Genomic DNA, 23676 nt, shown 5'->3' on the forward strand with positions numbered 1-23676 from the left:
CTTTCTTTTATCACCTTTGGGCATAAAGCAGAGCTGGCCAAAGTGCCAGCCCAGTGAGCTCTCACTCCTAAAGCAGTTTGGGCTACTGGAAACCAGGGAGTTGGATAAAGTGTTCAGATTTTTTCTTGAAGTGCATTATATTTTCCATGTACCATAGCATGACTGCTAAAATGAGTGCCTTAATTCTTCTCTGATCTCAACTAATCCTCTCTTATCATCTGATGATTTTGTCTTCTATCAGCCTCTTCTGGTGAAAAAATCATAGAATCACAGAATGGTCAGGGTTGGAAGGGACCTCTGGAGATCATCTAGTCCAACCCCCAGCTAAAGCAGGGTCACCTATGCAGGTTGCACAGGATGGTGTCCAAGTGGGTTTTGAATATCTCCAGAGCAGGAGACTCCACAGCCTCTCTGGGCAGCCTCTTCCAGCGCTCCGTCACCCTCAAGGTAAAGCAGCTCTTCCTCATATTCAGATGGAACTGCTTGTGTTGCAGTTTGGACCCATTACCCCTTGTCCTGTTGCTGGGCACCACCAAAAAGAGCCTGGTCCCGTCCTCCTGACACCCACCCTGAGGATATTTGTAGACATTGATAAAGTCCCCTCCCGGTATTCTCCTCCCCAGGCTAACCAGGCCCAGCTCTCTCAGCCTTTCCCCATAAGGGAGATGCTCCAGTCCCCTCATCTTCGTAGCCTCTGCTGGACCCTCTCCAGTAGTTCCCTGTCTCCCTTGAAGTGGGGAGCCCAGAACTGGGCACAGCACTCCAGATGGGGCCTCACCAGGGCAGAGCAGAGGGGAGGATCACCTCCCTCCACCTGCTGGCCATGCTCCTCCTGATGCCCCCCAGGGTCCCACTGGCCTTCTTGGCCACAAGGACATACTGCTGGCTCATGGGCAATTTGCTCCCACGGTCCTCTCCACAGAGCTGCCCTCCAGCAGGTCAGCCCCAGCCTATCCTGGTACATGGGGTTGTTCCCCCCGGGGTGCAGGACCCTACACTTGCCTTTGTTGAACTCCATGAGGTTCCTCCCCACCCAGCTCTCCAGCCTGTCCAGGTCTCGCTGAATGGCAGCGGAACCTTCTAGTACATCAGCCACTCCTCCCAGTTTTGCATCATCAGCACCTTGCTGAGGGCACACTCTCTCCCTTCATCCAAGTCATTGATGAATAAGTTGAACAGGGCTGGACCCAGCACTGACCCCTGGGGAACACCGCTGGCCTCCAGCGAGACTCTGTGCTGTTGTTCACAACTCTCTGAGCTCTGCCATTCGGCCAGTTCTCAATCCACCTCACTGTCCACTCATGTAGCCCACGCTTCCTGAGCTCACCTATGAGGATATTATGGGAGACAGTGTCAAAAGCCTCGCTGAGGTCAAGACAGAGAACAACCACTGCTCTCCCCTCGTGTACCCAGCCAGTCATTCCATCACAGAAGGCCATCAGGTTGGTCAGGCATGATTTCCCCTTGATGAGTCCACACTGAGTGTTTCTTCTTTTCCTCCACATGCTTAGAGATGATCTTCAGGATGTCATCCCTTTAAACATAAATAATTTTTAGGGATGCCAAAATAAAACTGAATCTTCAGCCCAGAGATTAAAGCATTTTCTGGGAACTCTAATTTTTGCTGCATTTATTCTGTGTTAATGCAAGCTATTATTATTATTCCTCCCCTTGACTGAGGAACTGCACGGTCAGAGCCAGGTTCAGCCTCATGTGGGCAGCTGCAGTGTGCAAGACATGAGTGCTCCTGCTTGCTGTTCACGGCTTATCTGCACTGGGAAACTTTGCAGGGACTGGTGAATTAGTTAAATTTTGACTGGATAAGGAACTAGAAACTGTAACCATGAGTGTGTGATTTTTTAAGGTAGCCTATTAAAGCTCTGTTGGATGCTTTTAAACTGGTTTTTATTATCCCCAACTGAACTCATACTGTGTGCCTACCTGGGAGATGTTTTGATTAGACTCAAGGCATCAGCCCTAATAACAGGATTAAGTTCTCCCTCCTGAGTCACCCAGGTCCAGCTAAAAGCTGCAAGAGTTGATCTGGGTTTCACTGTCATGAACTTCAGCTCCAGGGATACACAGGGAATTTTACCTGGGCCACAGGGTTCATCAATTGCTTTTCTTTCCAGGCTTTTCATATGTCATAAGCAGCAACAAATGAGACAGTCCCATTCTTTCTGGAGATAATTGTCATGCTATATATGATGTTGTCATTGTTGTTGTCATTGTTATTTAATAATTGCCTAAATTTCCCAGATGTCCCCAAAATATCACTGTGATGGGTCCCTGCCCTGAGAAGTGCATCACATAAACGATAACAAGGAGGTTGTAATATAAGATATCAGGAGAGATTAGATTGTCCAGAATTCCACTGTAGTTTTAATAATGTGGAAAGGCTGCATCATGCCGCTCTGGAGAGTTAAGAGCATAACCCAGCTCTGCTCCTGGTCCGAAAGAAGTAAAAATAGCCTAATTCCCACAGATGGGGAGCCCTGGTGGGTTGGGAGCCATCAGGGTGTAAAACCTTCCTGCTTTACTGACCTTGCCACCCCAGGCTACACACACAGGTGAACAGTTACCCAAGGCCCAGGCCGGCGGAGAAAAAAGGCCCTTAGGTTTCTTAAGAGCCAAATCATTTTAGTGAGCTCTCCCCCTCCTTCTCTAAGTAAAAAATCCTTTTCTGTGGCCACCAGCAAATCACAGCTCAAATGATTTGTGAGAGCATGACCGCCTGTCAGCATGGGCGCCTCGGTCTGCACGGCGCTGGGGCAGCACTGCTGCCCGTGGTGGGTGGGCATGGCCCGAACGGGGAATTATTTATGTGTTTTGCAGATCTGCTGCGAGGAGGTAATAGCTGCTGTGTGAAATGGGACCTGTTGTTGCGAAAGGGCTGTGCAGGAAGTGTCTGGGTGGTATAGCAGTGTTTTTAAGGAGTTACACCCTTACTATGGGCCTGGCCCAAGCCTGCTGGAATCAACAGGGATTTGCTGAGTGACAGTGAGGAGCTTTGGATCCAGCCCTGAAGTATCTGCAAGCTTGTGGAAAGTGCCAACGTGTTTTTCACAGCATTGACGGGTGGGGGGAGGCTGAAGTAGAAATCCTGGCACACATGGGTGACCCAGCAGCACAGGCGGGTGGTAGCCAGGTGGTGACAAGACACAGGGAGTGGCATTCCTGTCCATGTGCTTCTTGGCAGGGATGAAGCAGGGTGCTGACTAGGGCCCTTGCCAGGACTTGATGGCTGAGTCAGGGCTCTGCAAGAACCTCTCCCTGTCCTCTCCTCCCATGGACCCACCTGCCCGTTGCTCTGTGTGTGTCAGATGAAGCATTGGGTGGTTCTGTGCAGAGGAACCCACCTGAGGCACCCAGCTGTCCGTGCACGCTGAAGAAACAGTCATACACCACAACTAGCATCAAGGGTGCAGGGCCAAGTAGGTGGGAAACTGCAGAAGTGTTATTTGCATCCCACCCCCATCTTTTTTGGTGAAGCTAGCCAATTTTGGGCTTCTGTGGAAGCTGAAAAGCAGGGCATTCACCTTCACATGCCTAACCTGACAAATACAATCCTGACAGTACAGGGCTGTGCAGGGAGAGGCACACTGCCTCTGACAGGGGGAAGGCTGCCGCGGGGGTAGTACTCTCGCTGTGGTCAGTGGTGCAAAGTCCTTACAAGGGAGTCTGCTGAGGTGAAGATGGTCTCTGCCCACATGAGGGGAAAGCAGTGGCTGGTATGGTGTAGAACCTCAGATCCAACAGTCCCTCTGGCTTCAGAAGCCGTGTTCTGAGAGCACAGTAGAAATTCGTCTGTGATGATCACAAACCAAACAATCCAAAACGTGCATAGAGAACTCTCAGACGCCTGCCCCTCTGCCCTCCTGCCTTGTCAAGAGCAGTTCAGTGAGCATGGGGTAGCGAAGACAAGAAACAGCATGATCACTCTTAAGCCAGGACCCCATCTACTCCTTTTGCTGCAAATCAGCAAACACAGTCTATGAGCTAGAAGTTGAGCTGTGAGTGGTCATTACTCAGATATACACAACACACTCTTCTCCCAGGCTGGCTGCTGGGCACCTCCTCATCTTGCTGCGCCATGACCACCGCAGTGGTAATGGGAAGTGCCAGCAAGGCAGTGTGTGCTACTTTCTGAAGAACAGATATTGCACCCATTTTTAAACAGGGTAGAAAGGAGTGCCCCAGGAACTACTGACCTGTCAGCCTCACCTCTGTGCGTGGGAAGATCATGGATCAGATCCCCCTAGAAGCTATGCTGAGGCACATGGAGGACAGGGAGGTGATTCAAGACAGCCAGCATGGCTTCACCAAGGGCAAGCCCTGCCTGACGAACTTCATGACCTTCTACGATGGAGTGACTGCATCAGTGGACAAGGGAAGAGCTGCAGGTGTCATGCCTGGGCTTCTGTGAGGCCTTGGACACGGTTCCCCACAACATCCTTCTCTCCAAATTGGAGAGATACAGATTTGATGGATGGACTGTTGGGTGGATGAGGAATTGGTTGGATGGTCACATCCAGAGGATAGCGGTCAACAGCTCAACATCCAGATGGACATCGGTGGCAAGTGGTGTCCCTCAGGGGTCCATATTGGGACCAGTACTGTTTAATATCTTCATCAGTGACATAGACAGTGGGATCGAGTGCACCCACAGCAAGCCTGCAGACAACACCAAGCTGAGCGGTGCAGTTGACACACCTGAGGGATGGGGTGTCATCTGGAGGGACCTGCACAAGCTCAAGAAGTGGGCCCATGTGAACCTCATGAAGTTCAACCAGGCCAAGTGCAGGGTCCTGGGCTGGGTCAGCCCTGGCTGGGGATGAAGGGCTTGAGAGCAGCCCTGCAGAGAAGGACCTGGGGGTACCGGTGGATGAGAAGCTGGACGTGACCAGGCAATGTGTGCTTGGAGCCCAGAAAGCCAACCGTGTCCTGGGCTGCATCAGAAGAAGTGTGGCCAGCAGGTCGAGGGAAGGGATTCTGCTCCTCTACTCTCCTCTGCTGAGACCCCACCTGGAGTATTGCATTCAGCTCTGGATCCCTCAGCATAAGAAGGACATTAACCTGTTAGAGCGGCTCCAGAGCAGGGCCACAAAGATGATCAGAGGGCTGGAGCAGCTCTCCGGTGAAGAAAGACTGGGGGACTTGTGGCGATTCAGCCTGGAGAGAAGAAGGTTCTGGGGAGACCTTGTTGTGGCCTTTCAGTACCTAAAGGGAGCTTATAAGAAAGATGGGGACAAAATTTTTAGTAGAGCCTGTTGCAATAGGACAAGGGGTAATGGTTTTACACTAAAAGAGGGTAGATTTACACTAGATACAAGGAAGAATTTTTTTTACAATGAGGGTGGTGAACCATGGGAACAGGTTGCCAGAGAGCTGGTAGATGCCCCATCCATGGAAACATTCAAGGTCAGGCTGGATGGGGCTCTGAGCAACCTGATCCAGTTGAAGACATCCTTGCTCATTGCAGGGGGGGTGGACTAGATGACCTTAAAGGTGCCTTCCAACCCCAACTGTTCTGTGATTCTATGAAATAAGATTTCAGGAGCATTGTAATAAAGTCTCGGTTCAGTAAGGGAAATAGAGATAACACTGGTAATAGGAAAACATGCCCACCATTTGGGAGCAGAGGTCTGCCTCATGTGGGCTGTTGCGGTGCTTTCCAGCACGCCATTGCAGGGCAAGGGTGGGTGAGGCACTGGGACAGCAGGCCATGCACCAGCAGAACCTCTGCTCGGCAGAGGGGCTGAGGGAGCTGAACTCGCTCTGATCTGGCAGCAAAGAGCTCGTGGCTGCAGTACACGGGGTAGGGTAGGCAGCCTAACTGCAAAAGGAGGAGAGAGCAGGTTCAGACCATCTTGTGACTGGCCTCATTTGCATTTTTTTAGCTTTGGCATGCAGTGTAGCTGGGAAGGGCTTAGGTCAATGGGAAAACAAAGCCAAAGTTGCAGTGGGGCTGGGCTGAGAAGAGAGCGGGCTGAAGGCGGGCATGCAGTGGGGCTGGAGGCAAGGGCTGTTGTGTGTAATGGGAGCAGAGTCCGGCAGCTGCTGCTGTGCCTGTACCTGGTCAGGGCTCCTGCCTGTTTGATAGGAAAGCAAGACGGGGAGGGGTGGGGGGTGGGGGGAGGGCGTACGGGGAATTTGCAGGAGAGCTTTTCCAGAGGCTCTGATTAATCGTTTGGCATCACAGCCAATTTAAGCAATTTCTGCCCCAGGCATAACAAAGGGGAAATCACAGGGTGGGGAGATGCAGCAGGGATGGGCGGGGACAATTAAACCAGCTGCCATCAGAGGAACTGGCTGAACTACCACGGAGTGATGGTGGTGCCAGTGTAGTGCAAACTGCCAGTCACCAGTGGGTCAGAGACTGCGGGGGAGACCCTCTCCCTCGGGGCATGGCTATGGGGCAGGAGCAAAGGCAGGCACTGAGAAGGGCTGGGAGTGGGTGTGCTCTGTGGTTCAGAGCAGCCCCAGCCAGCCCCAGCCAGCCTGAGGAGATGCTGGAGGTCTGGATCCAAGAAAAACCAAACAGCTGCCTCACCTGCTCAGGCCACAGGATGTCCAGGGTGGGAAGGTGACTTGAGAGAAACAAGACACTGAAAGCTGCCATTTCCTCATGATGCCATCTACTTCAGCCAGCACAACGGGAGACAAGGAACTATTTAAAGAGGGCACTGAAACCGTCAGTTTCAAAACCAGGGCCTTTTCTATGGCACTAATAAAAGTCAGAGGATGTTTCAGCTAAAGGACAGTGTCCGTAATTAGGGTTGCACATGGTGTGATGAGAAACATCCCACCCAGCCAAACACGTCTCAGTCACAACCGGTCTTCCCTGCTGAGTCAATGACTTACACTAGTGAAGCCTTGGATAAGCTCCGGCTCTTTGATTTACAAGCAGCCCTCGGCGCAGATGGGACAGGGCCTGGCACGTTTGTTCCTGACCCATCTGGCTGCCGGGACACCCCGCAGCAGGACAGTGCTGCTTGGCTGCACCTTACCAGGTCCTGCTACCATGTAGGAGACATCCAACCAACCCAAAGCCATTTGCAGCTTGGCCACGCACAAAGGACCACATAAGCCAAATTTCTTCATTTAAGCTTCGTCCACCTAGCCACGCTTCAAATAACAACAGACACGGAGCTGTCCTTCCAGAAAAATCCAGCTGCTGGAATAAAAACCACTGTTGAAAACTTGTAAGAAGGAAACGAAAATACCATATAGAGAGCTACTGTCATATCCCCGGTTGGGGTTTAGCAGGTCTACACTTCTATCACAGACCAAGAAAAACTATCGCTCCTCCATGTGAGGAAAACCTATCTGGTGTTTTCCAGGTTTATTGACATTCAGCGTAGGGCTATTTTAATTTGATCACTAGAAGTGGTGAGACATGATCAGGCATAATCATTGACTGATCTCCATTCGTATTCCCTATGCAGTATGTGATTTGCAGCATGCCCTGGATGAAAGTCCATAGCTTGAGTTGCTGGGTGAAACACAGCTCTGGAACAGAAGCAGCTGTGTCTCCGCTCCCCGGGACCTGCACAGCACAAGGCCTGAGCCCTCGGTGTTTGCCCCTGGGCAGACTGGCAAGTGATCTGGTGAGGCAGAGCCTGAGCACCCACCTTCCTGACCCTAAGGGAGCAGCTCCATTAAGTAAAGATTTAAACCATTGCCAAAGCGGGACGTGGAGCCTGGAGTGGAAGCCGTGACGAGGCCACCAGGAACAACGCCTACAAAGGCAAACTTTTATAGCACTTTTCACTTCTGCTTGTATTTTCAGTCTGCAGATAGACCACCACATGCACACTAATATACAGTTTTGTGTGTATTTTTTCCTCGAGCTTGCTGGTAGATACGTTCGGAAGACTAGCAGTGATTTCTTTTCACAACAGCAATTAAAAAAGAAAATGTGCTGTGAAGGCAGGAAAAATCAGGAGTTTGCCAGTGGAAGAGAATAGATAAATGACAGGGCTCAGCTTAGGCCCTCACACAGGGACAGAGCTGACTCTGGGTATTTTCTCTCTCCTGTTGCGTGTGCCTGTACCCTGTTAGGGTTCTACTGGTCACACATAAGCCAACCAACCAGCCCAAACCCACTTACAGCACGGACACACACAAAGCTGTGCTCACACCTGCTACGAAAAAAGTGTGATACAACAGCAGAAAGAAAACCATGCCGAGTGTAATCTCTCTTCCTAGGGCTACCTGCTCTTTGTTATACCCCTTGAAACAGCTCCACGACACAAAAAACAATGAGGCTAATCCATCTGGACCAGTGTGAAAAAAGAAAGAGCAAGTTTGATGAGGTCAGCATGTCCATGACATTTTTATCATGGTGAGAAGTGATCCAAAATAGGAAACACACACAAGACACTATAACTAAGGCTTTGTACTACACCCACCTCTGACTTTCAGGATCCCTGGCTTTCAACCCCTCCCACAGACACACACCCCCATGCCCTCAAGAGTTACGTGCGTACCTCCATCAGAGTATGGACAACAGAATTAGGGCATAGGTGCTCTGGCTGGGAACAAGGGCTGTGTACGGGCTATGTGCACATTGGACATACAGTCCCTGCTTGAAAACAATTTGTCATAAGCATTTGCCTTGCTTAAGACCTCACTAGCATTCACAGATAGACTCTCACTTCACTGAGAAAGGTTAAAGTATTTGCCTTTTATTCAGAAGACTTGTTCTGTTTCCAGTGGTACTTTTCCACGTCCTTCAAACCAAAGAGCCCCTAGTTTTGTAACAGCACCAGTCTACCACAATAAAAGCAAACAAATCAAAACCAAAAAAGTTCCATGATGTGATATAGCATAAAGAAACAAATACAGCTAGTACATGAGAGAAATAAACATTTACATAAAGTTATGTAAGTTGCTATAAAAGTGGTAGTATGCAATTAAAAGAGCAATAAGATTACCAGGTCTGCTAGATGTTTATAGCAAGTCTACTCAGACTGTACCTATATTGTCATGCTGGCTTTAGGCATGACTTTGCACTTGGGACCTAGCTCCCTCAATCAGCCGTGCTACACATGGTAGGCTTTCACACAACTCCCCTACAGCCCACAGTGTGTATGTAAGTGTCACAAGCCACCTGTCCAGACTCAAGCAGCACTTGCAAAGCTGTAGAGATGTAGCCTATTGCCATCTCCTCCCTATGGATACGGTATTACAGGCTTCATCTGCATATGCCTGGTGAAGAAACAATAAACAGTCAGTTGTGTACTATAACACCTTAAGTCACATGGAATCTTAGACTTTAGAAAAAATATTTTAATTGTCAGTTCACAAGTAAAAACTATCACTATTACAAAACATCTTGTAATACTAGAATATCTAGCTTGGAAAGAATTTTGTTTTTATCGCTGTTGCATGTAGTTTTCAGGAGCTGTTGTCAGCATGAAGGTATTAGTGGGTTTCCCACTTGTCATAGTCAGTTTGTAAGGGTACTCATAGGAAGATACCATTTCCTATTTAAACCTCATGCCATTTTCACATGTTTAGGCTGCCCTGATTTTTTCAGACATGTGCATACTTGACACCTGACACTATGTATCAAAGTCTCACCCAACTGAAATTGTTTCATAACAAATTTCACTTGCAGCCTTTAAACAGAACATTCACTCCAAAAAGAGCGAACACCAGCATTTACACCACCTTAGCTACTTGAAAATCCTATAACTGTGTTCTGACAGCTATCAGATATTAACTCGTTCATTTCATTTTGTTTGGTTTCTTCCTTATTCTCATGGTTGGGATGATGTTTTGAATTTCCAGCTTTTTTAGACCTTCTGAGGAAAAATTTTGTCAGTAAGTAGCATAACTCAGCCACATTTAAAAGAATGCAAATGCTGGACACAGCAATCATGAAAATAGTAAACACCGTCTTTTCAGTAGGTCGAGAAACAAAGCAGTCTACTGTGTTGGGGCAGGGCCAAGCATTACACTTCATTAATCGAGGCATTCTGAACCCATCGTACATGAAATAAAACGCATACATGAAGACTGCTTCAAAGACCAGTCTGAAGAAGATGCTGCTAGTGTATGTCCACCACAAGGAGCCCTCAATACGAAACCTCTGTTTTCTGATTTCTTCAATGTCCTTGTATTCACATTTCTGGTCTCCCTTTCTGAACTGCCTTTTCTTCTCATGCCTCCTGTAAGCTACATGCATGGCCACCAGCAACGCAGGTGTGGAAACAAAGATCAGCTGCAGGGCCCAGAGTCTAATATGAGAGATGGGGAAAAAGTGATCGTAGCAAACATTCTTGCAACCAGGTTGCAGAGTGTTGCAGATGAAGTCATCCTGTTCATCTCCCCAGACTCTCTCTGCAGCCACAACCAGGATCATGATACGGAAGATGAACAGGACTGTGAGCCATATCTTCCCAATACTGGTGGAGTGTTTATTTACACCTCCTAAAATGGTATGCAGAGCTCCCCAATCCATTGTCTTGCTTTAATCCTCTGACCTAAGGGAAGACAAAGAAAACTAAGATTAATCACAACAGAAAACAAAGACCATCAGGCACACGGTATAAAATAAAGGCATTATCACATAACTGCAACACATCCATTGGCTGTGGTTACATTTTGGCAACACAGTGGGCTTACCTACAAGCTGTCATAAATAATAATCTAATCACATATCAGGAGGTAATATTTTGTTACTTACACACATGGTATCACTTTCACTCAGGTTCTAGGTGCATTTGCCAACTGAAAACTATTAGCCAGATTAAGTAGGAAAAGCAGATGGGGAAACTGATGAAAACAGCCTTAAGTTAAAAGCTACAACTTCTAGTATTTTGATAACAGTAACAAAATTAGATGACATCAGCCAAAAGCAAGGTAGGTGTTATGTTAAAAATAAATAAATGAAGTGTTGGGACGGCTAGAATTCCTATATAAATTAAGCCAAGTTGGCCCATCCTTAGCTTTAGAGTGTAAATAACATTTTCATGAGAACATTCCAGCAGACAGACAGACAGACTTTGAAGAACCTTCCATGAGCAGGTCTGGATAACCTGCATTCACAATTTTAAAAAATGTGGCTGTAGGGATCTATATTGTCAGTTGAAGCAAATTCCAGAATAGCTTGAGGCAATGAAGGTGAAGCCTCTGTCATTCTCCATCTCCAAGTTGGATGTTTAAAATCAGTGCTTAAAGATTCATCCCAAAATTGCATTTCTCTCCACTAGCTACAGAGACACTAGAGTAATTAGACAAAGACTCCCTCGTCAATGCCTGTCAGATGATTTCCCTCCCCCCTTCCCTGTAACACAGACTGCATTACTCCTAGAATAGGGGAGACATTTCAGAGGCTGGGAGAGTGCTAAAGTCAACACTTTAATAGTTCAGACATACCTGCAGCAGCTGAGACTTCAAGAGAAGCATATAGTTTCCAGTAGGTGAGTTTCAACGTACTACGACTGTAACGGATATACCACATACCTCCCCAGGAACACCACAGTTGCCTGGGTTTGTGCAGCTTCCACAAACAGCCTTTTACAGAGGGCATTCAGAGGAATTTCAGCCCACCTCCCCCCACCCCTCTGCTTCAGATGGACTTACACAAAGTTAGTTTGCAAGCTATTCTGAATTCAAGAAACCAGCATTTCTCATCCCTATCAGCCAGGACCCTCTAAAAGTGCTCACAGATCTTTGTTCTGAAATTCCTCATGAAGGTTTTTATTTCTCAACTCTGTCAAGTTGTTTGCATCTCAGAGACCATCTTTCTTCGGCATTTACAGCACAGGGCAGTAAAACCACATTTTCAAGGTTTCTAGGTAGAAGAGCAACCACCGGCGCAGAGGCCATCATATCCATCATGTGACAGAACTTTTATGATTTTCATAACTCTGAGCTAGGTCACATTGCACAAGGAAGAAAATGAAGACATTTCTTTGCAGTTGTCTTCTGTGTCACGCTCCCATTCTGAGTAATGTCAAAACCTTTCTGGTTTACAGCAGTTATATATATAATCAGTAAGTCACATACAAAAATACAGAGCATTGAAGTACACAACTGTTCAAAGAAAATGAGGACATTAATTATCTGAAATTCTTGTTTTAGTTATATGCAAAGTTGGGGGTTTGTTTTTTTGGGTTTTTTTTGTCTTTTTTTTTTTGAGTTACTGGAGTGAAAGTGTAAGCTACCTTCACTGGTTCCATAAACTACATTTCCCTCAGATCATGCTGGTTGACTATGTGGGGTTATACATCAGGAAATAAAAACCAAGGAGAGGAGGGGGCAAGATTTTCTTTTGGATTAGAGAACCATTCCAGAGCCTCCTTCAGGCTGCAGACTTTGTGTGCTATATTACCTCTGTATCTGTCTGAAAACAGATAGACTCTTAATACCAGAGGTACTTACAAAACATACCAGCCAGATTTCCAAATATTTGTTTCCATCCCCTTCCACCCCCCTTTTGATTTTTCATCAATCAGACCAGCCTTCCTTTCAGGATTTGCTTTAGAAATCACTGTACGTTAAACAGAAGAATAGTCACAACCTTATTAGTAACAGAGAACAGTAATAAAAACACCATTACACACACATTGCAATTACAGTACTTAAAGTGACACTACAACTAAGAATGAGTAGAAATACTTCTGCACATCTGAAAAAAATTAATCCTGTAGAAGACTGGCACCATGTAAACTGGTATTACAAAAAACATTCACACATCCTTTAATTCCACCAGACTCCTTGCATTTCGTTCCCTCAGTCATTGTTCCTTCTTCATGCCTGTCAGCCACCTCCTTAGAGTGTGAAAGGCTGAGAAGTGGAACCCGTGTATCCCCTCCTCATAAGCCCTGTTTCTTAGCTTCAGCTCCTGCTGTATACCAATACTGCCGCCTTTCTGTTACCACAACTTCACAAGCATTTGTTTCCACATGCAATCACTCCTTATCGCCCTGTGCAGAAGGGGATTCAAAATATGAATGCCTCAGGGTGTAGTTAAAGGGCACCTTGTCTTCAGTGGCATAGCTCAAGATGCTTCCCATCATTGTTTGCTCCCGAGGTCACACTGCAGTTCTCCATCTCCCTGCAACTTTGTGGGAGTGCATTATAAACCAGGTGGCTTGTTCAAGTTATTCCCAGTACTAATATATTTTGTTGTTTGGTTGGGGTTTTTTTCCTTTAAAACCAACCCATTTCAATCTGCTTTACAGCACAGACCCACAAGGCATCTGAGAAGTACAATTTCATTTAAAAAAAACAGGCTGCAAATTGCAAAGCACAGGTAAGAACAAGTACTCGGTGGGGAAGAGGGGCTGGCAAAGCTTTATTGCCAAGGACAATATATCATGAAACTACTCTTAATCTGATTTGCTCCATCTCCTTTGAGAGTATACTGTGCTTGCTAAGCCAAAACACAGTGCTTCAATTCTAGCAACAGCATGTCTGTACGTGGATCAATGTAGAAGCCACCACACTTTGGAGAGGCAGCCTCTCACCCTGCACCTCCTAGCAACTTTTACTGTCCTTTCCAGAAGTGCCTTTGTCTTCTGTACCTGCCCAAACCCTGCCCTCTTCCCCATTTCCACCTACCTTTCCAAATACTCAAACTATCTCTTCAGCTCTTCCTGCCACCATCCCCTATTCTTCCTGCTGCTTGCCAAGGTAGTCATCAGCCTTTGCCCCTTCTGCCTGTACCCTCGTGGCCTCTCAGGCTCATTTTTATGCTGGTGGAAAGTCATATGACTTCTGGGATACTCCAGAGTGATACAGGCACTGATCAGATACCACTAAAGTCTCACAATCTTCTCACTGAAAGGTGGCACAATTAAGACTGTAGGATCATATTCAGGCAGCCTGAATTCCATCCAAATACTTTGGCACCAATGTTTCCTACTAGCTGGCTTTAAACAGCTCTCATGAATGCAATTTAGGAGCTCTAACTAAGGTAATTCAGGGACTGCTGAAGTGCCCACCTCTCTCCAATAAAACAGATGCAGCGACCCAAGCAGAATTTAAGTTTAGTATGGTCCTTCACACTATTAAGCTGTCAGTGCAGATAACTCCAGCTAAACATCAAGTTTGGGCTATCTGTACTCATGTGATGGCTCATTTACTCCTAACTTACTCAAAAGCTAGGATGTTGACCCATGATCATAGGTTATCTTTCTTCCAAATACTTACTCTTAAGACCTTTTTACTAGCAAGTAGAATATTAACTGTCTTGCTGACCAAAGGAGAAGAAAGCAGGAAAGCTACTTCCTTTTAATGGGTAGTAACTCTTGTTTTCATAGAGCCAGTCCAGATTCTATTTCTATGTGAGCAAATCCAGCTAAATGCCTACAGAAGTAACTTACCTGCTGCGCTCGTCTCAGAAGTACTGCACAGTACAAGAATAAGTTAAAGACATTTGTGAAAAAAAGTAAAGTAGGAATGAGGATAGAGACTGGTTATAAAGGAAGAAGCTGGGAAAGACAGAAGATAACTGAAGTCAACGAGGCTGAGAAACAGCATTTAGAACCCATTTTATCATGGCAGTGTATTATCTTAAAGCATTACATTTTCCTCAAAAAAAAAGTTGCAGTTGGCATAGGTCTCTTATGCTACCAGCTGAACCTTCTTGTTGAATTTAAACAATCAGAGGATCTCAATAGTATACGGCTGTTACAGTAGGAGTTATAAACTATCATAAAAGATCACCATACTCCACTGAAAGGTGAGCTACAAGGAAAATTGTTCTATATGACCACACACACGTAGAGAGGCACATAAGCAGGTTTTTTTGGTTTGGGCTTTTGTTTTGTTTGTTGTTTTGTTTTTTTTCACTAGGCTAGGCAGCAGCAAGGGAAGAACAACAGCTTAACCGTTTCTGTAGTTCTCCAGCTTCTAGGCAGTTGTTTGAGCTCTGTGCTGCCATGGCTAGACAGCCTTCTACTTCAAAGCTAGCTCCCATAAGCCTACATTAAACTGCAATCACAGCACAGTGCATACACCCAGTGCAAATCCCTGCAATTCACAACACTGAGGACAATTATCATTAAGCTCCTGTGTTTACGAGTACAGATCATTAACAGACACTTTTTTCACTCAGTGAGAGACTGTTACACTGGGAAATCATTAGTCAATGGTTAAATCCACAGCTTCAGCAAACCACAACTAGAATACAGCGAAGGTAAAAACAACAGAAGTTCCTTTCACATACACAGCATTGTGCTTGCTGCTATAGGATATTATCAAGCAAATAAAGTAGTCATTAACAAGTATAACAATATTTACTTATGCTATAGGAACATCTATAAGTCCCATTCAAGAAGAGGCACTGCCAATACAGCCCTCCCTTCAGGTCTTGATCTAAAGTTACACTGGGAACACTAGCTCATATAAGGGCTGATAACCAGCATCAAGGTGTCTTAGAGCTGTATATGTGCTTTCATATCCAGATTTGAAAAATACATATCTGGATTTCAGCAGCTTTCTCTTGGCACACCTCATGCTGTCAACCTGGGGTCTAGTTTATGGCTAAGCAAAACAGCAAGTGCTTAATTGCTAGCATGTAGATTTTATTATTCCCATTGCCGAGTTAGTTTTAGCGCTGTACCACAAGAACAGCAGCATTGCCAAGACTGCACCAAGGAAGCTTCTAATAAATACAGGTTAATGCCTTCCAAAGACAGCATCCTTTTATTTCACCAAGAAAGGCTGGCATACAGGCTACAGCAATTACGTGCTAACTCTCTCAGACTTCCTAGCTAATTTATCAGTCTGCCCCATGCCTCAGTTTCCCAGACATTGAAGTGGGGATAACAAAATCTCACCATCTCACAGGGCTTTCTGAAATGCTCCACTACAATTACAGGCTTCACAGACTCATACTTTGTTATCAGTGGACCAAGACAGACAAGTATCAGTTCAAAGTCAGAAGTACAGAGCTTGAATTCAGTTTTCTAGAATATTCCTGCTACCTGAAAAAGAATACAGCTCCCTACAATGGTGTATCTTTAATGCAGAGTTCAAACTGTAAGAAGATGCAGCTTTGAACTTAGACTTTGGCAACCAAAATCCTTTAATTTCACTATTACAGACAGCCTCCAGCTATTTTAATTTTACAGCAGTATATTAAGAACTTCAAGAAGCATGCAGCTGGAACACTCTGCAATATCAACAACTTCTTTCCTAAAAAGTTGAATGAAGATCAAAAGAGCAGTCTAACAATCACAAAAAGCATGTGCAGTTCTCTCTAGTAGCTCTTAAACTTTGTTCTGAACACCTATCTCCAGATCAGAGTGGAAACTGGATAACAGAAAAGCTATGACAGAGAGATTACAGTATATCTGATTTGACACAAGAACAGGCAAAGACTAATGAGGAACAGGAAACCTCTGACAGTTGCAGATCTGAACACTGCAAGCATTGTACTTTTCTTCTACTCAAGTTCATGAAAACAGAGGGCATTCTTTACTCTAATTAAACCTGGTGTGAAACCCAGAGATAGCCCTTAACACAACAGATTGAGACCCAATATATATTTAGTTAAATATTAAAAAAAAGTGTTCTAGTTCAATTCAACAGCATTAAGGGTTCAGTTCCACCCACTATGACCCCCTTATGACTGTCCCATATTCATGCCCCTACATGAGTTTTAAGTCATTTTCCAGGCATATTTGGAAATACCCATAGCTGCTTCACTAGCCTGCAATTGTAACCAGAGGATTGCCATCCACCAGAACATCTCTGCACAAAATTAATTCCACTTATGGAGAACAGGAAATGAGAAGTGCCAGTCACACTTGAGGGCATAACAAGACAGCACAAGTCCTACTAGAATTTGGCCCCTCTCAGCCATTTTCCCCCTATAAATCTTTCCTTCAAAGTGTGCTTTAGATTTCTCTTTGAAAGAAAGCCAGATTTGTGAGCCCTATGTTTTCACTGATGCAAGTGGCCTTCTTCCCATATTTTAAATAGTTTTATACATATTATGCCCTGCTCCCAGTCATGAAAATAGCAACCTTTGTTATAAAATTTTAATGTATTTCTTTTTTTTCTTAACCTGTTAATTCCTACTTCCCCTCGCCTAGACCTAGGAAAACATCTACATCCCCTTTACAAATCTGCCCACTCCCACTTCAATGTACCATTTCCCACAGAACTGGCAAGTCACAATCTCTTTCAAACACACACAGAACTTGCACCTTTTTGGAAGTGCCAATTAATTTATAAATGTTAATACATTTATAAACACTAAGATTTTATACTGCAGTGCAGCTTTTCCTTTAGTGTGTATTTTGTTATAATTTTTTAAAATCAAAAACCAATTTTTTCCTTTTTTACAAAAGTATCTATTACAGGAAGAAACATTTGTACGAGATAAGGAATAGAATTAGTTTTCAGCTTTCTTTTATCACCTAACAGGAGATGCGTCTCTATTTTTCCACATTCCTTGTTTTGACAGCACATTATCTCTTCTCATATATCATCACTTCAAGCTTTTCCTTAGACAAACTGGTGTGTAGCCAGGCGAGAGTCACAGTTCTCCTTTTAGATAACTCATCAGTCATCATTAAAAAATGAAAGCAGTGAGGAACAGAACAAGGTAAAACATCAAAAGAAAAAGCAAAGATTTGGCCCATGCTCTTGTTTCATGCAGTTTCTGGGACTACCGATTTCACTGGAACTGTTCACGAGCAACACAAAGAATCCTCTTTACTCACAGGTACCAAATGAGCTTATGCAATGACTGTTATTAAGAACTCATACACACATCTCAAGGTCCTGCTAACTTTCCAGCTACTGAGATAGTCTGCTAAATCTTTTTCACTGTACAATTACTTTCTGCACAAAATAAATGAGGTTGCCCAAGTAATCTATCTGGGATGCAAACAGCAAAACAGTCAGGCCCAAGCTTCAGAAAGTTGAGAGAACTAGCCCTGTCAGGGCAGAATTAATACCTCCAGAGAAATATTTCAGTTTATGACTTTATTGTTCCGTTTTTAAGCTCTATGATGCATAAACCTTCTACCAACTATGAGACTGACAGTTCTGGGGACTGAAGTCTCCCAGAAACATGCAGTAGAGGTGTAACCTCATGGCTCTGCAAACCTGTTAGAAATCCCACCTAGAAAATTACATTGCAACACAGTGTCAACACATGGAGGTACCGCCTTCTTCCAGACTGAGGCTTGGCCCTCCATTGCCTTTTTTCCTCTAAGCTAAACCTAACACAAACACATGTGCATTCTTCTGCCTCCTGCTTTTCCACTGGGGCTCTTCCAGTTTAAGTATATGGCAAGCAGGGTATCCAGGCTGAACAGTGGAGAACAAGAGATACTAGAAACCACATAAAACTCCTTTAAAAAGCGAAAGATTTTTAACAAAATCAAGGATGAAAATATATTTTATTCTGCTCTCGACTCAGTGCACACACGTACATCACAGTAATCCCAAACAGAATCTGGGCCCAAGCCCTCATACTATTTCACACAGGCCACAGCCACTAATCAAAGTCACAAAAAATTAGGTTAGAAGAGCATTCTTAAGACAAAAGGCCACTTCCTTCTTTCAACCCTTTGCCTGTTCTCTTAAGAGTATTTCCAAGCTACACAGTAAAAAGTAATGGAGCAAAAGAAAAGAAAAAGAAATTCTTCTACTGGGGGGGAAAGAGAGATTCTCCCAACAGAAGAGACTGCAAGAGTAACATCCAATCTAGAAAAACTCAATGATGGGAAAACCAGCCATGCCCAGCATGCCACAGAGTGTCAGATACCAGCTACTGCTGCTAGCTCAGCAAGCACTCCTGCCCATACTCCAGCACGTCCCTTGCTTTTATTTAAGGGCTTGAGTACTCATTCCTTGCGCGATCTTATCCAGCCCTGATACTCAGAAATACATTTATTTCTGACTCACGCCTCTCATTTTCTATTCCCCCTGTAATTCTGAGGAATGTTTCCAGTGCATGATCAGACACTCACAGGACCTGTCAGTTTTACTGATGCAAGCTGTTTACCTTCATGCAGCTCTCTTAACATCACTAGGCGTGTCACAAATTACCTGTAGTTTCAGAAGCCTTTATTTTGCTTGGTGTTTTAGCCAGTCAGGTACTTCACATAACGTGCTTACAAAGAGCTGCTAGTAGAAGGTGAATTTGAAAAAAAAAAAGAGAAAAAAAAAGAAGAAACTGTTAGATGTTAAACGCATAGTTAAGACACAAGAGTATTCCCAACCAAAACCAGTCGCACCCCCTTCACGCTGAAGCTCAGGAAGCAGAGCCGAGAGCTCCCAGATGGCGCGGGGCTGGCGCTGCGCCCCGCCACCGGCCCCGGCCCGCCTTCGCGGGCGGCCCCCGCTCCCTCCCCGCGGCGGGCAGCGCCGCCACGGTTCCTGGCTCCGCCACGGTGGGCCCCGGCCCCGTAATGGAGTGCAACAAGTGTAGCAGTGGCTGCAGCTACAGCGGGGAACAGCGGGCTCGGCCTGCCCCACCGCGCAGCTCAGCGCCCGCCGCCCCTTCCGCCAGCGGGCCCTCTCCTCATGGAGGACGCGCGGGAACGGCTGCTCCCGCCACCTGAGGAGCTGCCGGTTCACCTCCCCCACCGCGCCCCTCACCTGCCTCAGCAGCACCCGCAGCTGCAGAGAAGATCAGCCCCGCCGGGAGCTCTGGGGACTAGACACCGCGAGTGGCGGGCTCAGCGCGGGTCCGGCGGTGCCTGAGGCGCGGCCAGCCCCAGCCTCGCCACCCCGCAGCTTTAAGGTCCCTCCCCGTTCACCTGCAGCCGCTTTTAACCCGCCCCTCGCCCGCCTCTGCCCGCGCCCGGCTCCTCAGGCCGCCCGCGGGGGCGGCGGGAAACCCGGGGCGGGGCCGGACGCCCATTCCCGCTGCCGTGCCCCGGGGAGGGGGCTGTGTGGAGATCGGGGCTTTGAACGTGAGGGGGAAACAGCCAAAATAAAAACTAAGCCTGGAAGAGTGGCCAGGAGGGCTTGGGTCCCTCCTGGGGGCGGCCGCCGCCCAGGGGCTGGTTTGTGGTTGTAGGGGGAGAGCGTGAGGGGAAGGGAAATCAAGATAACAGCACCTGCGTGGTTTTTTTTCAGAGCAAATGCATATCTGCTTAAGATAACAAGGTTGTATTTCCATCTTGTCAAATCCAGGTATTCAAAAGGGCCTTAGGACAGAAAAAACCCAGGCCTTTTCTCCTGGTAATCAATAAGGAATTACTGGCCAAATGAAGGAAGAGCCAGTAGTTCTGATTGAAATGCTGCAGCAGTGCCCTGCAAACTCGCAGGCTTTCATGGACCTGCAAATATTTGTCAGCTGAAAGACCTATTTTGGAAAGTTTTCTGTTTCCAAGGAATACAGTTGCTGAGGAAACAAGTTACTTTGGGTTCAAAAATCCCTGCCCAAAACAGCATTCTCTGTTTTGCACACATGCACATCAACTTAAATAAATGTTTTCTGATTCTCTTAACCTGATTTCCAAAGAAAACTTACAACACAACTGCAACAACAACAGTACATTTGCTCAGGCTTTGGGTGAAAAATGTGTGTGTTTGCACTTGTTTAGAATATAAGGTCCCAAATGATAAACGATTTCTAGCTAAGGTCTTCTGCCCTTAAAGTCTCTACTTCCTAGAATAAAAATAATCCCATTAAAATGTTTTGTAAAAGTCAATGGCTTAACTGATCTTTGTGCTCAGGAAGAAGAGGTAGAAACCTCTAGTATGCGCAACTCAATCTTACACTTGAAAGATAAGAAGTTGCCATCAGCTGTGGCTTAAACATTAGCTTGTCTCTGTGGTGCTCATCTTTCCTCTGCCACTCCTTCTTACCCTTGCACTCAAATCCATGGAACTTGCCCATTAGGACTGGAAGAAAATTCATGTTGGAAGGGATTTCAGGAGGCCTGTAGTTCAACCTGCCGAACAAAGCAGGGCCGGCTCCTAACTCAGACCATTCGATAGTTACGCCCCATCCACTGGGGACCCAGCACTTGCTGCAGCTGGAGTCAGTTCATTGCAGCAACAGTAGGACCAGACCCAAGGTATATGATGCTACACAGAGCTAGACAAGCAATAAATGCCTGAGGCCTGAGTCTTCCTGCATTTGCTGACTTCTGCAGGAGTTGTGTGTTCAGATGATGTTGAAGGTTCATATATGAGAAAGGGAGGTGACTCCAGACCTGGCCACATGTCTACACTTTGCAAAAAGGGAAGCCCATCTCCTAGTGTAAGAAAAGCTTTAGAAGAGGCACCTGGAACACGTGTGTTACCTCTCCAGTCACCTTCCAGCTTGATTCAGTGACCTTGATAAAATAAAATGTGTCCCATCTCTGTCATTTCAATGTCAAAATACTTTAAACATTGGGTATATTTAGCTGCAGCAGAGGATTTTGAGTTTCATGCTGTTTTTTGAGGCTGTGTTTGCTGCCAAAAAGAGGTCATTTCGGCAGTAAGAAAAGTATGATGAAAAGCTAGTGGAGGCAAGACCCTATGGATCTCACTGTGAAATTACCTAAAAGATGAATCGTGGGCAGGGATACAGCATGGACCTCTCTGAGCTGCCTTGCATCAAGTCTTCACTGCACTACCTTCAGGAGAGTGTTATGGAGGCCAATACCTGGTGTTTATTCCAAGGCAGAAACACCCAGTTCTGGCAGCAAAGAAAGTGGTGATGTTCTTTGTTTCAGAAGACAATATCAAACTAGACGTTCTTCAGCTGGAGCCGTAGTGGGGAGCACCAGGTGAATGGGTGGTGGGGAGCAAGGGGTCACATCTCCTCTGCTGGGTAATTTTTTCCTCTCTTGTCTGTTGAGTGCTACTTCTCTGACTTGGTAACATCAGCATGCTCTTTGATTATAAGTGATGATGCAAGGGACACTAGATAGAAAGAATGAGACATGTTAGTGCTGGAAATTTAAGGAATAGAAGAAAGGGTTTCCTAGTTTTAATCACAGGGTTTTCTCTTTAATTACAGGGAAAAAACAGAATATGTTTAGTAACTGACTGCTTAATAATCAGAGCTAAATTGTACTTATTCCCTTACAGATGAGGAATGTTTTGTGTATTATTTAGCCAGCATATAAGAAATACTGTTTGATAAACCTGTGAAATAAACGCATGTAAACTGATTATTTTTGAAAGACAGCTCCTCCTCCTGTAATAGCTGCAGCTGTGCACAAGTATATTTTGTTTGTTGACATAATTTTTAAGTAAAAAGGGAGAAAAAGGAGACAGATAAACATAGAAACCATCTATCATTGACATGCAAACAAAGGGGAAAATTAAAATTACAGGGGTCAGAAATTCTGTTACTAGGTGCTTTGCATGATAATGCAGATAAAAAATAAACATCTTTGTAAATACATCTTTTGGAAAATAAATATAGTTGTCACAACATAATATTGAGGACCAAGAGTAGCTTTAGATATGAAGCCCAGCGCTAGGATAAGGCCAGTCTCTTTAGTGGTGCATATCATCATCTATAAGGTCACAGGCAAGGCTGACTATTCTGGAAAAGCATTTAAATCACAAGCACCCTTTTTAAAATACTGATGTAGGTCAAGTTTTTCATGCTGATTAATCAAACCAGAGTCTGAGATGACTAGAACTTTTGTCTGACATTTTAACCTCATTTTTACACATTTCATTAGACCAAAGATTTTTACAAAACAAATCCAACCTCTCAGTCTTCTTATTAATCAGAAGGGATAAAAAAGGAGAAAAAAATCCACCAGGAAGTTTCTTTTCTGTTTTCCCATGGCAGACTGCTACTCAAACATTGTAGCGAAGACTGGAAGCAGGAGGGTTTTCTTCCTGAAAATTTCTGGTTCCTTTCCAAGCATTCACATCTCTAACTTCACTCTTTCTGCCTTCTGACTATTTAGCAGTTCAGAGGGGGAAAAAGAAAAGGAAGTCCAGTCGCTCCACGTGAAACTGTTGTGCAGGTGCGTCTCAAAGTGCACTCTCTCCTGTGGCACATTTATTAGGGGAACATACACAGGGCACTGGTACTATATATTAAATCTCAGATCAAGCCCCATCCTTGTGCTGCTCAGGAAGCTGCTTGTGTTCAGCTTTTATTTTCACTTTCATTTACTGGCCAGCATTCATTCCTACAGGGATTGTATCGGCCCTGACTTGCACACTCTCGGCAAGTCCTAGAATTTCATAAAGCCAGAAATTACAGCTGAAGAGTCACTTCCTTTTCAATATAATGACTTAAATGACAATGTGTACTATCATAAAGATTGCCCGTGTAGTATTGCTATTTATTAACCATTACAGCTCCTCAAGCATTTGTACTGCTGTGACAAGCAGTACTTCCCCCCCCCCCCCCCCCCCCCCCCGCAAGGGCCTTACAGGTGCTCTTGCAGAACAATTAGGATTGCACTTCCTTTTAATAATAGGGCAAATGGCTGTCTCCCTTATCTTTTTGTCCTCAGGTTGTCATCATCAATTAGACCTTCCCTTTTTTATTTTCATATAAGAGTATCCATGAAATATCCCAAAAGAAACATACAGGGTGCTTTCCTGTTAAGGTAACTTGGTGATTTCAGTGATGTTCCCTGCTTGTGAAGATAGAAGAAGGAATAGTAGGGAGCAAAAAAAACCTAACATCCCAATCCCAAATGATATGGAGAATCAACCAAAGGGGATGAAAATGGTTCCTAGCACTGCTAGTACATGACCAGCCTGACTCATGCCAAT

At 45.3% G+C, this 23676-nt stretch overlaps 1 protein-coding gene across 1 annotated transcript in view; it reads right to left on the reverse strand.

The window, feature by feature from the left end:
• The window catches only part of LOC308059148 (gap junction beta-6 protein), a 42736-nt gene extending 19426 nt beyond the window's left edge, over positions 1–23310 (reverse strand). The window contains exons 1-3 of the mRNA XM_080376086.1: positions 19582–23310; positions 19030–19104; positions 9683–10493 (exon numbers count right to left, since the gene is read on the reverse strand). Coding sequence (XP_080232212.1) covers positions 9683–10471 — 789 coding nt within the window. The 5' untranslated portion in view covers positions 10472–10493; positions 19030–19104; positions 19582–23310. The remainder of the gene's footprint in view (positions 1–9682; positions 10494–19029; positions 19105–19581) is intronic.
• Between the last annotated feature and the right edge of the window lie 366 nt (positions 23311–23676).

Source organism: Falco punctatus (assembly GCF_963210335.1).
Source record: "Falco punctatus genome assembly, chromosome: 2".
NCBI classification, from domain to species: Eukaryota; Metazoa; Chordata; class Aves; order Falconiformes; family Falconidae; genus Falco; species Falco punctatus.